The 16800-nt window shown below is 37.6% G+C and overlaps 1 protein-coding gene across 1 annotated transcript in view; it reads right to left on the bottom strand.

Moving 5' to 3' along the window:
* Positions 1-16800, bottom strand: part of LOC129947178 (uncharacterized) — a 337053-nt gene that overhangs the window by 26176 nt on the left and 294077 nt on the right. Inside the window, exons 13-14 of the mRNA XM_056057626.1 lie at positions 6559-7487; positions 209-444 (exon numbers count right to left, since the gene is read on the bottom strand). Coding sequence (XP_055913601.1) covers positions 209-444; positions 6559-7487 — 1165 coding nt within the window. The remainder of the gene's footprint in view (positions 1-208; positions 445-6558; positions 7488-16800) is intronic.

Genomic DNA, 16800 nt, shown 5'->3' with positions numbered 1-16800 from the left:
CTTTTTACTGTACATTTATGTATATTATTGAATTTCGGTTCTACGAGTATCTAATGCTTTTGATAGAATGTAATGGAGTGAACTGAATGAAAAATTACACTTTGATCCAAAAGAATTTAGTATAGAAAGAGAAACATCGATACATAATAATAATAATAATAATAAAAATTATAGGTATGGTACATCATAGTAACAACAATACACTTACCATCACACCACAAGTTTGCAGCAATGCATGCATCAATTTCAGGACATTTGTATTCACAATCCGATTCCCTTGGATAGAGTCCAAATTCACCGAGTGTATCATTTCCGGATGTAGATGTATTTCCTTGTAGGTCCAGTTGCTGTAAAAGTGCTATCCTTGTGCGATGTATTTCCAGCCATGTGAATGCTATGTCGCCGGGTTCTTTAAGTATAGGTTCAAGTACAAGACTAACAGGTCTGTTGTAAAAAGAAAGAAAAAACAGAAAAAAAAGTTAAAGATGAGAAAAGAAAAATCATAAGAAATTTTCTTAACGGTTATATGAACAATAAAAATATTCTCTTTATAGTATACTCGTACAATACATTTTAAAAGTTTTACAATAACTATGATGCTGAAAGTGCATTTTAGTGCTTCAATCTTTTGATATGTTTTTTGTTTTAAATTTTCCACTATGTTGCATAAAAAGTAAACATTAACTTGACATTCCTTCGAATTTTCTTAGATTTTTGTTGTTTAAAATTACAACATTGTGCGATGCGTGAGTCAGTTTGACTCTCAGCAAAATGGTGACACAAATTACACCACAGCGCGCGTGAACGATGCATCAGATGAGTAATTTTTGATGTCCTTGTCAAATCTCAGGTCTAATCATCTTATATTCCCTTCACTGTTGTGATGTGACAAGAATAGTAATAAACTCCACCCCCAGGGTATCCTTACAACAAGAAAAGATATGACACATCCTTGAAGAAGAAACAAAAAAATACCGTCAAGGCCTAGAGCTTTAGGTATACGAGTATTTTCTATACTAAAGTGTGTCTGTCTACCTGGTTGTTCCATAGGACATTTATGTATATGTATAAGAGAGTCATAAAAAATAAAATAACAAAAGGATTTTATGTGATTCAGTGAAGTGCTATAAATATTAACAAGCTATTTTGGTGAGAGTAGGGATGTTGCAGGCAGCGTGACCCACTTTAGATCAAGGCCAATAGGAGATATGTGAACTATGAATTAATATTCAATTTTTATATAATTTTGTCTTCACATCGAAATATTTATACGGCTAAAAAGACTAGACGCAAAATAAGTCCTTCGAAGTTGACTAAATGAAACAGATGACTTTAATTAAAAAAAGTAGAATCATGTTACCTGTCAAAAGTATAATTTATTTGTCGATGTAGCCTGAAGTGTTTTTTCTTTTCTATTTTTTTTTTTACAGCAAAATGTTATTTTTTACTTAATTTAAATTAGTCTGTGCCTTGAGGATAGAAAATTACACAACATCATCAACCCACAGGAAAAAAAAGAAAGTCACGAAACATTAGGTGGTTTGTTTGGTGAATTTTTGATTGTTTGCATACCTATACTCTACTCCCGAACTTCTTTACCTACGACAAAAATGTGTAGGTTTTTTATTCAAAAAGTCCAATGTTCATGATTTTTTAATTTAAATTTTGTATCTATGTACTTGGGTACTTCAACGATGAGTGGTTTAAGTTACTGAGTATACCTCTCGTCTTCTTTTAGGTGTTTGTTTTTATTTTGAGTTTCTATTCTACTTACTTCAGTAACATGGTTAAAAAAGTAAAATGTCTGACAAGGGAGCTAAGAGAGTAATAATGATGTTGTTGAGGGTTAGCTTTCAAACAGGACCGGACTTATGTACATATATTATGGAGAAATTCCCAAGATGGATTCAACGGTGGTGTCTACAGTTCCAGCAAGGTTGAACTACTTAGTGCACACCTTATAAGGCTTCTACGACTTATTCGGAGCCCAGGCCTGCAAGGAGCGGTACTTAAATCAAGGACCTGGTCCTTAAAGGTCGTGCGTTTGGGTGACTTCCTGACCAGATAAAGAAAACCCAGTTGCGAAGCACCAACAAGCCTCGGATACGGACAGGTTTACTGTTGACAACCCACGCAAACGAATTAAGTACAACGAACTTCGGATATGCACGTGGAAGGTCCCTTAACAGACCACGTGCGGCCGAAGAATTAGCGGATCCCCTAGACTTTTATAAAGCAGACAACACTGCCATCCAGGAAATACGATTTAATGGGCCGGGCAATAAGAGGATGAAAAACTGCGATATTTACTATGATGACTGCTTTCGAGAAAACCAACAGCACTTATTTGGATGCGGCTTTGTCATTGGAGCTAGACTGATGAAACAAGTCTTGCGGTATAGGTACATCCACGAGCGCTTCATGACCATGCGCATCAAGGATAAATTCGGCAACATTAGCCTGATATGCGCACACGCACCACAGAAGAGAAGGATGACAACTTCAAAGATCTGTTTTTCGAGCTGCGGGTCGAAACATCATGGTAGCCAGTACTCGTTTTTCACACCTCAACATACACAAAGAAACTTAAGAATTCTCCAGACGACGCTATACACGCTTCCGGCATCATGGATGTGCAAACTTTTCGAGGAGCTAACATCCACTCGGATTAATACCTCGTTGCAGCCAAGGTATCACTTCGGGTTTCCAGATACAAGGCAAAACAGAGAGATGCCGATAGAATATAAAACGTCGAACGGCTGCAATTGCAAGTGATCGCCAAATTCTTTCTCCCTCCAAGTTACAAGTAACCTCTCTCGAAGTCCTCTGCCGCCAACACAATGTATGGAAAACCAGTGATGATTTGATGAGGAATGTCGGCAGGCAAATGCAGCCAAACAACATGCACGCAAAGCGGTGCTGCATAAAAGGACTAGAGCTACTCATGAGCTTTATGAGCAGGAAACGCGAGGGGAACACCGACTTCTCAGAAGGAAAAAGAGAGGGCATGAGAAGCGTGCGGTCAAAGATATGTTGAGAGGTTTAAAAGCAGGAATGGAGTTCGAAAGTCTTATGAACCTAGAACCGAAGGCTGCAAAGACGAAAGTTAAAACATCGTTGTGAAGTCGCAGTCAATACTGTGGATATGGAAGGACCACTTCTGCAGACTGTTTAACGGCGACAACGAACCGAATTCCACTGTCAGGCAGAATGATCCATTCAACATAGATGACGAAAGCCAACGATCCCGACTTAGACGAAGTAAAGAAGCCGAAGAATAACAAAGCCGCTGGAGCAGATGCCTTGAATGCCGAGCTCTTTAAAGCAGCTGGAAGAAATTTTAAAAGGAGCATGCACCAACTTAACTGTAAGATATGGTCGGAAGAAAGCATGTCCGATGAATGGAACCTCAATTATATTGTTTGCCCGATTCTTTAAAAATGAGACTCTCTGAATTGCACCAACTATAGAGGCATCAGTCTACTTAACATCGCTTACAAAATCTTTTCTGCCATAATATGTGAACGTCTTAAGCCTATCGTAAGGAACCTGATACATCTTTATCAATGTCGTTTCAGACCAGGAATCTCCACAGTCTATCGAATATTTACATTACAGTAGGTCCTGGAAAAAATCTGACAACATCAAATCGACACCCTTTATCTTTTCATCAATTTTAAGCGTCTACACGGATGAGTTGTATAGAGCCATGTCTTTTGATGTCAAAAAAGGTTTTAGACAAGGTGATGCGCTATCATTCGATTTTTTAACATTATACCTGAAAGAATATTGTAGAGTTCCCTACTCAAAACTAGAGTTTAAAAGTCTGTCCAACTACCGACATATGCTGATGAAATTGACATGATCGGAAGAACTCAGCGTGATGTCAATGGGGCTTTTGTGAGTATTGAGACAGAGGCAGCAAAAACGGGTTTAACGGTTAATAAGGGCAAATCATCACCGTCACTTTCGACAGACGCAACCTAAAGCTAGTTAATCACGTCGTATACCTAGGCTCCGCTATTAACGCAGAAAACAACATTAGCGCTGAGATCAAACGAAGAATGACTCTTGCTAACCGTTGTTTCTTTGATCTAATAAACCAATTGATTAGAAAAGTCCCCTCTCGAAGGACCAAAGTGTCGCTATATAAGACCCTTTCACCCCCGTCCTGATGTACTTTGCAGAAGAATGGACTATGACAAAAGCGGATGAAAGCATTTTGGGTCGTTTTGAGAGAAAAGTTATTCGTGTGATCTACGGTCATGTATACATAGAAGGGGAGTGGAAGATGAGGTGGAACGACGAGTTGTATGGGCTGTTTAGTGTTCAGTTACCTAGACTTAGCTAAAAGGGTAAAAGTCAACGACTAAGATGGCTAAGTCACGTAGATCGTATGAAATCCAATGCTCCGGCTCGGAAAGTCATCGTGTCCACACCCACAGGAGCAATATAAGAAGACCGCGGATCAGGTGTAGCGCACAAGGGGAAGCATACTAAGCATGACCCCAAGCTACTTGGACCGCTAAACTGAAGAAATCTAGGACCGAACCAGTTGGAGAAGTTTGTTGGGTGAGGCCCTTGTTCACACAGGTTCTTGGTAAATATCGTTAAATTACTAAGCATGGATGTATTTAGATGAAATCAATACGATTAGATTTTAATTGAAGGGAATTCTTAGGAAATTTAATTTAAATAAAATATTGTCCCATGGGAAGCGGTCATGAACCCTACGACAACCCCTCTCGATCCGCTATTGATTTTTCCCGCACTAAACCTAGAAGAATTCCCGACAAAAGATTTCCGATTAATCGCTTAAAAAGTCCAATTGGCTGAGCTATTGAATCATTCGCTTCGGTATCGCTTTAAACTTCGGGACTTAAAGCAGCATCAATTGGACAACAATTTCCGTCGAAAAATCTAATTTTTTATAAATTTTCGCAGCGTCTCGACAAACGAAATTGACGTAGGTTACTTTCAAGAAGGTACAACTAATTTTTGGAACATATTCCTTTGAAAAAGAAGCTGGTGACAATTTTGGTCAACAGTGGGCGTTACATAGTCCCAAAAATGAACACATGGGTTTAAACGACTTCGATTCAAGATGATGTGCCATGTCACACAGCACTAATCAAAATCGATTTGTTGAACACTAAATGTTCAAATAGTGTTATCAAACATCTTACCGTAGTTAATTGTTGAAAGCCTCAGAGCTCCGATTTGACTACTTTGAACTTTTGTTTATGAGGAACCCGTAAAGGATCAATGTTATTCCATTAATACGAAAACGATCCATGCACTTAAGGCCAATTTATAAAAACAACGCTGAGCTACAGTCCAAATTCCTCAGCAAGTTCTTGTGAAGCTTTTCCATAATAAATGGGAAAATTAGTTTTCTTCATTTTACTGAATTTTTAAAAATAAAACTGTTTTTGGCTTATCCTTAACCCTCCATTTAGAATAGATGGATACTGGATAGATTGTTTATATTAAATTCAAAGAGGTTACAAAATTGTACCTATTACTTTTTCTGATAAACTTTTAAGCAAAAAGATTGATTTGTTCCTGACGTTGATTAGTTTAGTTTTATTTCATACATGAACCTTTTCTGAAGTAGTTATATGTTAAAACGTAATCCTTTTTGTGTTATTTCCTGTAATATTTTAAAACATTAAAGAATACAAAAGACAAACATCAGAAACCAACAAAAAGAAGTCAAAGCTAGAAATTAATTATCAAAACATGACTCGGTTTGAAGGAAAAACACTTAATTGGGGGTCACCATAAATGTTCTTAAATGAACAATAAACCCCCTTTCTAGACCTTTAAATAAAACAAATACCTCTTCAATACCTGAACTTCCATCTTTCTTGGTGTGTAAAATACCTACATAGATATAAATATATTCGAATGTCCCTTATACCTACGATCTCACTAAACATTCAGTTCCATTATTCGAAAAGGTTCTTCTCTACCTTAAAGCTTAACTCCATTAATTTTCACAAGGGTAACAAAATATTTCCGATTGAGTATGCAAACATTGGACTATCCCAATTTTAACTCAATAAACAATATGCCACATGCAGCCCTGCAACTATACGTACAAATGAACACGGTATACATTCAACCTTTATCAAGCTGCAAGAACAACATCAGTCTCACATGCACACAGCTCTAGCTCCGCTCCCGCAGTTAATATGCCTCTTCTAGTCCAGAAGTACCAATAAAGTTAGCACACACATTTTGCCAAATTGCCACCAACATGACAAGCAAAATCGAATCTCATTTATTAGGACACCACCACCAGCAACAACACCAACACCAACGACGACGACGAACGTCACACCACAGCACCTGAAGGATTGAAGCAACTTTAAGACTGCAGCATGCAGCACTGCACAGCGCCGCATAGTACGAAAAGCAAAACCTACACATAACATAATACCTATCCATAGTGTATATGCAAAGGTTAGGACCGAACGGTCCAAAGGATCTTTGGTATCATGAAATTTTATTGTGATATAAGTCCCCCACAGGACATCACATATAGGCACTTACTTATTTGTGAATAGCGGTTGACCATTGGCCCAGTCCTCTGAGAATATGTGCAGCGACGTCGGCCGAGGACCGCTCTGTGCTGGACATATAACTCGCATAACTTTTAACGGCCGGCCGGAGTAAATCATCAATCGATTCTTGGTATGGCAACGCATGGCATCCTCCGATGTCGGATCGACTGGCAGATACGAGCCCCACGTCTGGACGAATAGGCTTCGTTCGAGCTGTTGTCCCTCGATGTACCATGACAGGCCCTCACAGCTAGAATCCTGTGACTTGAGTGGATATTTGATTTCGTCCTCTCCGCCGGAGCCCTTCAATTTCAAACGTTTGCGGCATTCCGGCACACGCTTGAATTCGTACGACGCAAAGAAGTACACATCGGCAAAGTCTTCCGAAATGTTTAGGCGAGTCACTGTGAACGACAATTCCATAATTCTCGAATTCGATATAAATGTTAGCGGCGCATTGTACAGGGCACTGGTGTTATCACAGAAACACCCGAGCGGTATCTTCACGTCCCGGAATGGCACATCGTAGAGCTTGAGCTCGGTGATGCGACCGTCCGGGTCAATTTGATTGCATTTTGGCCTTCCAGTGTGTAGGTCGGAGTCAGTGGTGCAAGCTGTGCCCTCACCAAACGACACATTGTGAAGTACGAGTTTAACACGCTCCGACACACCAGCCTCAAATCTGTACAAACAAGTTAGGTTCTTGGCTCCGCCACGGCCGTATAGGAAGACGTTTCGTGGCACTTGTACGTTGCCCTTGCGTTTGCGGAATATCCTTGAGCAGAGCTGAGGCACAGGGTCCTCGCCTCGTCGCCCAGGCCACAGCTCACCGCCCTGCTCGGTATCGACAAACTCGTAGTTAAGCGAAAAGGTGGCTGGAAAAAGTGCGGTTCCGGTATGGGTGTGGAATTCAATTTTCTGAAAAAAAAAATGTTAAATTAGTGAAGGCGGCATTAAAATTGAAGACTTGCACATACTACACACACACAACAAACACACACATACACACATGAAAATGAGAAACGGCAAAGAAAATTTTATTTACGGTTACGTACATCACCACAGAGGATATACCCTCATACTCATATAGGCAGAGCCATATACGAGATATAATATTTACAGGTACAAGTACAACATCTCTGATGGCTGCGGTAAGTGGCTGTAGATATAGGGATAGGAAGTGATGGCGATGAAGGGAAGTGGGGGATTCAGAGTAGGTAGAGGACAAGGAGCCAAAGAGGGAACGTAAACATTAATTTCCCTAAGGAGCGAATATTTGTCGGTTGACTGCAGTTTTCAAGGATGGGGGTTTTAATTAAATTATTTTTTCTGCCGTTTTCCCAGCTATGGTTTTTTTTTTGAAGGTAGGAACTTTTTTATTTTTAGCTCGCATACACTTTTGTGTAGCTTCCTGGTCGAGCTCGAGATGAAGCCATCATCATCATCGTTCGTTGTTGAATTGCATTGCCAGAATCAAGTGTTTAAATTTGACATTAGCACGTCGCAAGATTTTTTATTTTTTACTTCTGTGTGTGTTGGCACAAGCAAGCGGCATGATGCAGAGGGAATAGAGGAAATGGTCCTCTTTGAAATGTCCACAGGCGGATGACGGGTAGAACGACTCGACTGTATGACGATGACTTCCGAAGAAATAAAAAAAGAGAAATAAATAGAATAATACAAACGACACGCTAGTTTGTAGGTCCTCTGTAGCTATAGCTACCTTCTATACTCTACCAACTATAGCCTTTGTGAATTTATACCGGAAAAATAAATTGGATGGGCTTCTGCAAATAGGAACATATACCTACCTACCTTCATAAAACTTACGTTGGCATCAGGTTAGGTATACCTTCCTACCTAGCTTTTTTTTCGTTATACCTACAAATATTTTACTCTTTTTACTAGCTTTTTTGTCAAGGGTCAAGGAGCAAACATTTAGCTATGAGCTTGAAAGGAAAATACAATATACAATTCACATAGCAATACTATACCTACATCACATCGTTCACTTTAGGCTCAAATTTATTATAGGTAATTTTGATGGATTAATGGACGAAGGTATAGTTAAAGCCTCATAACCTATCAAACAAATTATGATTTCCGTTCCAGCAATTTTTTCTCCGAATTTTAAGTTAAAATGCGTGTTTACTTTTAAGTGTTTGTTTATTTTTATATCGCATGAATAAAAATAAGGACCTCGAAGTCGTATACCTTCTTTATTTAAAAATATTACTTATGGGGATGAAGTGTAAGAAGCAAAAGTTATGAATTGTGTCCCAAATATTAAATAAAAGGCATAGTAGTGTGTATGTTGGCATTGACCTTAGACAAATAATTCTTGGGAGAAATAAGTCCAATTTATTTATTCTTTCTCTATTTTTCAAATCACAAAAGCTATAGACCATAGGTATTTGGTAAAAGATTTTCGAACTTGGCCGCCAAAATTTTTAAAATCATATTTTCCGAAGTTCAACACTTTTTTCGGTACAATTGTTGACGGATTTGGAGAAAAAAGGTCGAAAATATTCTAGTGTAGCGTCTAATATTGCGAATATTTTGGTGAGTAGCTCTTGCAGCTCAGTGGTAGTTTTGCAAATACTTACTTACTTAGGCCCTCAGACCTGTTAAGTCCGTTGGGAACTACTCGTACTTAAGAGCAGTCGTTACCTTTTCAAAGCGTATGTCCAATCCATTGCCACTTACGCCTTCGTATTATAGAGTCTATAGGTTCCTGACCTGTTCTTCTTCTCATCTGATATACGGTTTCACCTGAAAATCCTTAGGATGTTACGAAGACATCTTTTCACAAAGGTTTTCAGATTTCTTGTAATGGTTGAGAGTTATTACAAGTGCTGTACTCATAAAATAGCATAGATTCGACATTTGTGCGAAACAGTAGTAGCTTTATTTTTAAGGATAGACTTATTCCTCCAAATTTTCGACAGCGTTTAGCGTCCGACCGATTTTGCTTTGCCGATTCGGCAGATGAAGACTTGTTTGGTTCGGCCTTCGATGGAGATGATACTTCCAAGATTTTGAAAGCTCTCCACTTTTTACACCGGTTGCGAGGAAATATTTATTTGAGAGGATGGTCGGGTTCTGGGGCTGACCATGTTTATTTGCCGGAATTGATTTTCAGCCCCACAACTTCTGCTTCTCTCTCCACACTTTTTGTTATTTGATGGAGATCCATGATCCTATGAGAGAGTAAGCAAATATCGTCCGCGTAATCAAAGTGCTTTAAATAGAATGTCAAAGTCCATTGCATCCCTCCGCTACCTGACAAAGCTGCTCGCAGTACATCGCTTATCACCAACAATAACAATATTGGTGACAGAATACAGCCCTGTCTGACTCCGCTACGGATTTTAAAATCATCTGACAACCTTCCATCGTGCAAAACGTGACTCTTGAATCCATCATATGTTGCTTTAATAATAGCAATTCGTTTTTCTGGGATGCCTCTCCTGCGTAAATCTAACCATGATATAGGTACTTGCTTCTAACGCTATCAAAGGTCTTCTCGAAGTCGATGAACAGCAGGTATAGTGGTGATCGATATTCAATGTACTGTTCAATAATGATCCGCAGTGTGTTGATATGATCATTACAGGAGGATCCAGCGCGGAATCCTGAATGTTCGGCATCGAGTGTGGCTTCAAGGAGTTCTCTGATGCGTTCCAGTATGACTTTTGCTACTTTTTTGGTAACGGCAGGTAGAACATAAATTCCTCTTCAGTTTTTGCACTTTATTATATCTCCTTTTATTGGGAGCTTGACGATAATTCCCTTCTTCCACTTATCTGGGAAGCTTTCGGTGGTCCAGGCTTCTTTTATAAGCGAATGAAGCAGTTCACTTGATGACGTTGGCGCCGCTTGTAAAAGCTTTGCGGGAATTCCATTAGGTCCTACCGCTTTGTTGCTCTTAAGTGCTTTAATTATTACGGGAACGATCTCATCTTTACTGAGAGGTGCGTAGCGGATTCAGGGATTAGTTTTTTTTCAAGCGCTTCACAAGGTATCCGCTGCACGTTGTTTGCAAACACTTGGTTTAAAACCGAGGAAAAGTGTTCTTTCCACCTTCTGACTTGCTCATCCATCAAACTTATCACAGTACCGTCTACTTCTTTTAAAGGTGTTGCTTTGAGCTGTGCTCACCGATCAGCCCTTAAGTTATTCTGTAAACGGTGCTGCTGTCGCACCTGTTTGCAGCATCTTCTGCTTTTTGCTCCAATGCGTTGATGTAGTTACACTTGTCACGTCGCATACTGCGGTGAACCTATCTCTTTTTCATGTGGTACGATAACTCCAACTTATTTCTTTCTTCCCTTTGTGCAGCAGTTATTTGAGCTCTTAACTGTTTTCGTTGGTTGATCCTTGCCCAAGTTTCTTGTTAAAGTTAAGTGTTGTTGCTTCCTTCGTTCCGACCGACTTTTCTGTCAGCACCTGAAATCAAAACAATTTTCACAGCATTCCAATGGTTTTCAAAGTCGTCATGTACTGTGCTGGTGATTGTTCTCATTGCGTGAGACAAGTGGTCCCTGAATAGTTGACAGGTTGTGGGATCCTGTAGCCTGGCGATGTTGAATTTGTGGCTCGTGTTATTCGTTGGATCATTGAACTTATGGTCGTGGGCAAGTCCCATGTCGGCGCCTCTTCTGTTTCGGACATCCAAGAGACTGCTTCTGTGAAGTGGTCAATTTAGTTAGTGTATGTTCATTTCCCAAATGATTTATGCAGTTCTGTACAAGTCAATATAACCTTGCAGGCAGTTGCTGGAGACAATCTGAAAAAGTAAAAGCAAAGAAATGTTTGCTTCAGAATGCCCAATGCATTTTCTACAAGCATCCTCGTTTTCTTATGAGCCCTCAAAAATAAATGTGAATAACTGGTGTTATCAGCCAACTTTTTCGTCCATAACCGCTTTGTGCTAATATTATAGCAATTGAAAATTTCCTCCATCCATTTTCATAGCGTCGGGGCGTCGTCGTGCTAATGAGCTATTCCTTAAAACGGACCCAGGCCAGCGTGCAGAAACAACAAAAAAAATCCAAATTTGGGACGGATACAAACATGGCATTAATTGAGTGGTCACTTTTTCTGTCAACAAATGCTGACTTATTTTCAGTTGGAGCATCAATTAATGACACATCAACAATGCCAGCAATAAAAGAAAATTAAGCAAAATGTCTATAAAACGTGTAACTTTTAGAAACTCCCTGTCCATCAGCAACTATATGGTACTCCACTTCCAAGCAAGTGTATAGCACATACAATTTGGGTCTTAGCATCAAGAGCATGTTTTCTTTTTGTGAGATACTGGAGGTATCAATTGCCTGTCACAATTGTCAACTATATACTGACAAAATTGTAATTTGTACTACTTTTTCTGTTTCAAAAAAAATGTCAGCACAAATTCGTCGGGGAATTTGTGACAATTTTCAAAAAAATCCCTGAAAATTCATTGTCATGACAATTTTTTATGTTCCGACATCTTGACAACTATGGAAAATTTCCCGACAATTTTACAAAATTAACAATTTTTGTATGCAACAGAATTTAAACAATTATCAGGTTTGTCATCTACAAATTGTCACCTGTCGCATCTGTCAATATTTATAAAATATGGCCCTGGTCTGTCAATATTTCCAAAAATTTTCCAAAATTTGAATAACAATATTTTGTGTATGATGTTCAAAAAGTTGAAGTCAATGCTTTTGTTAATAAAGTTGTTAATTGGTTTGTTCTAAAAAATTAACTTAAAGTCAACATCAATATTTTTAATATGATAAAATAAGTTAAAGAAGATATAAATGTTTATATTCCCGTAATGTTTAAGTCGAAATCCAATATCTACAAGCATTGTTTAAATGTGTTTAGTGTAGGGAATTGTAAAAACAATGTTTTTAATCAGATAAATTAGTTTGAAGCCAATATCTTTAAAAGTTTTTACAAATCAATTTTTACCAACTTTTAGTTGTATTTTTTATTTATTTGTAAATTCACCGTTTCTTTAATTTTTCGAAACATTCTACTAGATGTCAAAAACAATATGTTTTCGAAGCATAATATTATTTTGGAGGTGATATTATTTTTTGTTAGCGACAAATTCGAGGAGGCAACTATTTTTTGTTTGGTTTATAAAAAAACGATTTTTTTTTCAACTTATATAAATTTAGTATCACGTCAAAATTTACAATATCAAATTCAATTGAAGTCTCTAGCGTTTGAGATCAACCACATTTTTTAAAATTTTTACTCAAGTTTTTTTAAAAGTAATTTCTGTATCTTTTTATTTTATTTCAAGTCGAACTCTTTGTTAAGTCTGACGAAATAAGGTATCCCGAATGTTGGAAACGTCAAAAGTCGAGAAATTTCAAGTTTCAATTTGACAAAATAATACATGACTTCTTCTGTAAAATCAATCAATATAACTTTTTGAAAACCGTTTATTTTATTAAATATCAACCTTTAATTTTGGACAGCCTAAACGAGTTCTAAAATCACTTGAGTGAGTAGATTGTGTAACATTTCAGTCCTCCATGTTTGTGACTTACGTTTGTATCTGCATTGAAATTAGTTTGACAATTCAAAAACATATTTAGTTTCAATTATTGCCCCCAAACAATTTTTATTGAAAGTAAAATTTTGACAGAGGCCATAAATTTAAAAAAAGGAAAAGATACCAATATTTCATTATTTCTTGATAAAATAAAATGCACGAACCTGCTCATGTATTTATAAAGACTGTTCGAAAATATTTTCAGTATTTTAAGATTTAAGTATGTACCTAAAAAAATTTTGTTTTAAAAATTTTTAAAGCTATTTCATTTATAAAAAAAAGACCGTTTTACTATTATTAATTTTTCGTATATCAATTTTTTTAATTTAAGTTCAAAAATATTTTTCATATGGAGTTATTTAGAGCTTATAAAATACGCTTAAGATTTCTTTTTCGTAAAAATATGATGAACCATTTTCAAGATACCGAATTCTTTTTTTTTAATACAAAAAAAAACAATAAAATTGTGTATCATAATTGTATAATTGTGCAGAAAGAATTGAAATCTGTTGGTTTTTGAAAAAAATTAGACAGGAACTAGCGGAGCAATACGAAAATAATTTTTTATATCGAAAGAAGTCAAATTAAGAACAAAATTTGGCGAAAATTAAAAAATCTATCGGTTTTTTTCAGGAATTTCATTTTTTAACCAAAAAATATGAATGGGGAGTACTGTTATTTTTAGTTTTAACAAAAATGAAAGAAAGCATGCCCGATGAATGGAACCTCAGAATTGTTTGCCCGATCCTGAAAAAAGGAGACCCTCTAAACTGCACCAACTATAGAGGAATCAGTCCTCTTAACATCGCCTATAAAATCTTCTCTGCCGTAATATGTGAATGTCTTAAGCCCATCGTCAACAACCTGATAGTTCCTTATCAGTGTGGTTTTAGACCAAAAAAGTCCACAGTTGATCAAATATTTACATTACGGCAGATCCTGGAAAAAAAACCCAAGAACACCAAATCGACACCCACCATCTTTTCATCGATTTCAAGGCCGCAGCATCTAAAGGGACTAGCTGTATAGTGCCATGTCTAGTTTTGGCATCCCTGCCAAACTCGTCCGTTTGTGCAGGATGACCATGGAGAATTCACGCTGCTCCATAAAGGTTGGAAACAACTTAACGGAACCTTTCGATGTCAAAAAAGGTTTTAGACAAGGTGATGCGCTGTCATGTGATTTTTTTAACATCGGAAGAACTCAGCGTGATGTCAATGGGGCTTTTGTGAGTATTGAGGCAGAGGCCTCAAAAATGGGTTTAACGGTTAATGGGGGCAAAACAAAGTACATGCTGTCATCAAGAAAGGACATACAACACCGATGTCTTGGTCAAAACGTCACCATCGACAGACGTAACTTTGAGGTAGTAAAGGACTTCGTCTACCTAGGCTCCGCTGTAAACGCAGAAAACAACACCAGCGCTGAGATCAAACGCAGAATAACTCTTGCTAACCGCTGTTTCTTTGGACTAAGAAAGCAATTGAGTGGTAAAGTCCTCTCCCGAGGAACCAAAGTGTTGCTATATAAGAACCATCCCCGTCCTGCTATACGGTGCAGAAGCATGGACTATGACAAAAGCGGATGAAAGCACCTTGGGTCGCTTTGAGAGAAAAGTTCTTCGTGTGATCTACGGTCCCGTATGCATCGAAGGGGAATGAAGGAGAAGATGGAACGACGAGCTGTACGGGCTGTATAGCGACGTAGACTTAGCTAGAAGGGTAAAAGTCCAACGACTAAGATGGCTGGGTCACGTAGAGCGCATGGAAACCAATGCTCCGGCCCGGAAAGTCTTCGAATCCACCCCCACAGGACAGCGCAGTAGAGGAAGACCGCGGATCAGGTGGCGCGCACAAGTGGAAGGTGACCTCACCCAACTTGGAGCGCGAAACTGGAGACATCTAGCTAGGGACTGAGCTTGAGGCCCTAGTTCACACAGGACTGTAGCCTCACCTTAAGTAAGTAATTAAGAATCGGAGCAAATTTTAAGTTTATCGACAGATAGACGAACGGAATCGGGAGACCAAACTTTTTCGACTTCTCTACCACCGCAATGACCTTTTTGATTTAAATCTCGAGTTAAAAATTTGTAACGCATGCAAAACGCGCCATAAAGGTAATATGTCTTGCAATTAAAAAGTATTTCGAAACAAATATTTTTAATAAAGGTTTCGGTATTCAAATTTGTCTCCGTGTTTTATTGTTCGGTATTTTGAGATTTCTGCATTCAGGTTTTTGCCTTTTAGACCCTAATACAATACATTCTAATATAGAAAACCTTATATATTTATTAATTGTTGTAATTATTCTTTTCTTTTGTAAATTTCACTAAAGCAAATCAGTATTTGAACTCTAACATCGTTTATTTCGTCCTAAAGGATTTTTTTTGTTTCCAACCTTTGAATTCGTAAGTTTAATAGTTTAAATTTGTCAAACTTGTGGTTTGCATGTAGTGAAACAAAATCGAACAACATAAAATATATATACATATATGTATATATCCTTTTTAAAAGTAAAATTGTTCCAAGTCTTTAACATTTTTTTTGCCTCGTCTTTAATTACATTACCTTTTTAAGTTAAATTTGACCACTTTTTTTTATCATTCCTGGATTTCGATTTAAATTTTCTTCCTACAATTAAGTAATGTAGTCCTTATGAATATATACATTTATATGTAGGTGGGAAAAAGTTCGTACGCATAATCTATATTCCAAAGGAGAAAGTTTTCTTGTAAGCCCCAACACAATTGCGGATATCTCCAAAGCTAAAGATCCCTCTTGCTTTGCGTTGCACAATGCACATCACAGCATCACAGAAGCTTATAATGCTGAAGCGAAAAGATAAAGCGAACAAAACGTGCAGCGTGGCGGGGCGTAGCGGGGGCATAAAGAAAAGGAATTTCAAGCAGAAATTACTTTCATTTACTTATTCTAATATCTTGAATCCACAAATTCAGTGTTTGGCAAAAATGATAATGCAAAGAAAACAAATAATTAAAAACAAAAAATATTTTCTGTTATGCGCTGATGCTGTGCTCTGATGCCATTTTTGCGCTGCTTGGAAAATGTTTATATACATGTATGTATGTATGTACCTTCCCGTATAACTTTAAGAGAGAACCTTCATTCATATATATACGAGAAGGGGCTATAGAAGTGAAATAACTTAATATTTCTGCATAAGAAAATGTTTTAAGCTGTGATGTTGGAATTATTTTACGGAGCGGCGCGGGCGACGGTTTAATGATATCAGCCAGAGTCGGAACTAGGAACATTTCAAAGGGATACCCACAATCAAAAGCATTGATAAATAACTCACATGCTTGACTGAGTTTCTCAGAAAACTTTTACTTTACAGCAGTGTTGACATACATTTCCAAATCTATGAACTAATTACGAAAGATAACAAGAAAAAGTCATGTCTTCTAAGATTCTTGGCTACAATTAAACAGGCTTTTAGAAGACTACATTCATTTATTTCACTTTGGGATTTCAAACTGCACACTATGTTATCAACTTTGACCCGTAGAATGCGAAGTTTCCAAAAGATTTTAAAGAATGCAAAAAAATGTGAATAATGTATTCACGAATGCAAATAATGCAAAACGAACGAACGAATTCTCAAAGATTGCATTCAATTGATTGTTGTTTTGATTGAAAGGTTCGA

The sequence above is a fragment of the Eupeodes corollae genome, chromosome 2, assembly GCF_945859685.1.
Source record: "Eupeodes corollae chromosome 2, idEupCoro1.1, whole genome shotgun sequence".
In the NCBI taxonomy this organism is placed as follows: domain Eukaryota; kingdom Metazoa; phylum Arthropoda; class Insecta; order Diptera; family Syrphidae; genus Eupeodes; species Eupeodes corollae.
Note: the sequence above shows the minus strand (reverse complement) of the source record. Positions and strands in the feature narration are given on the sequence as shown.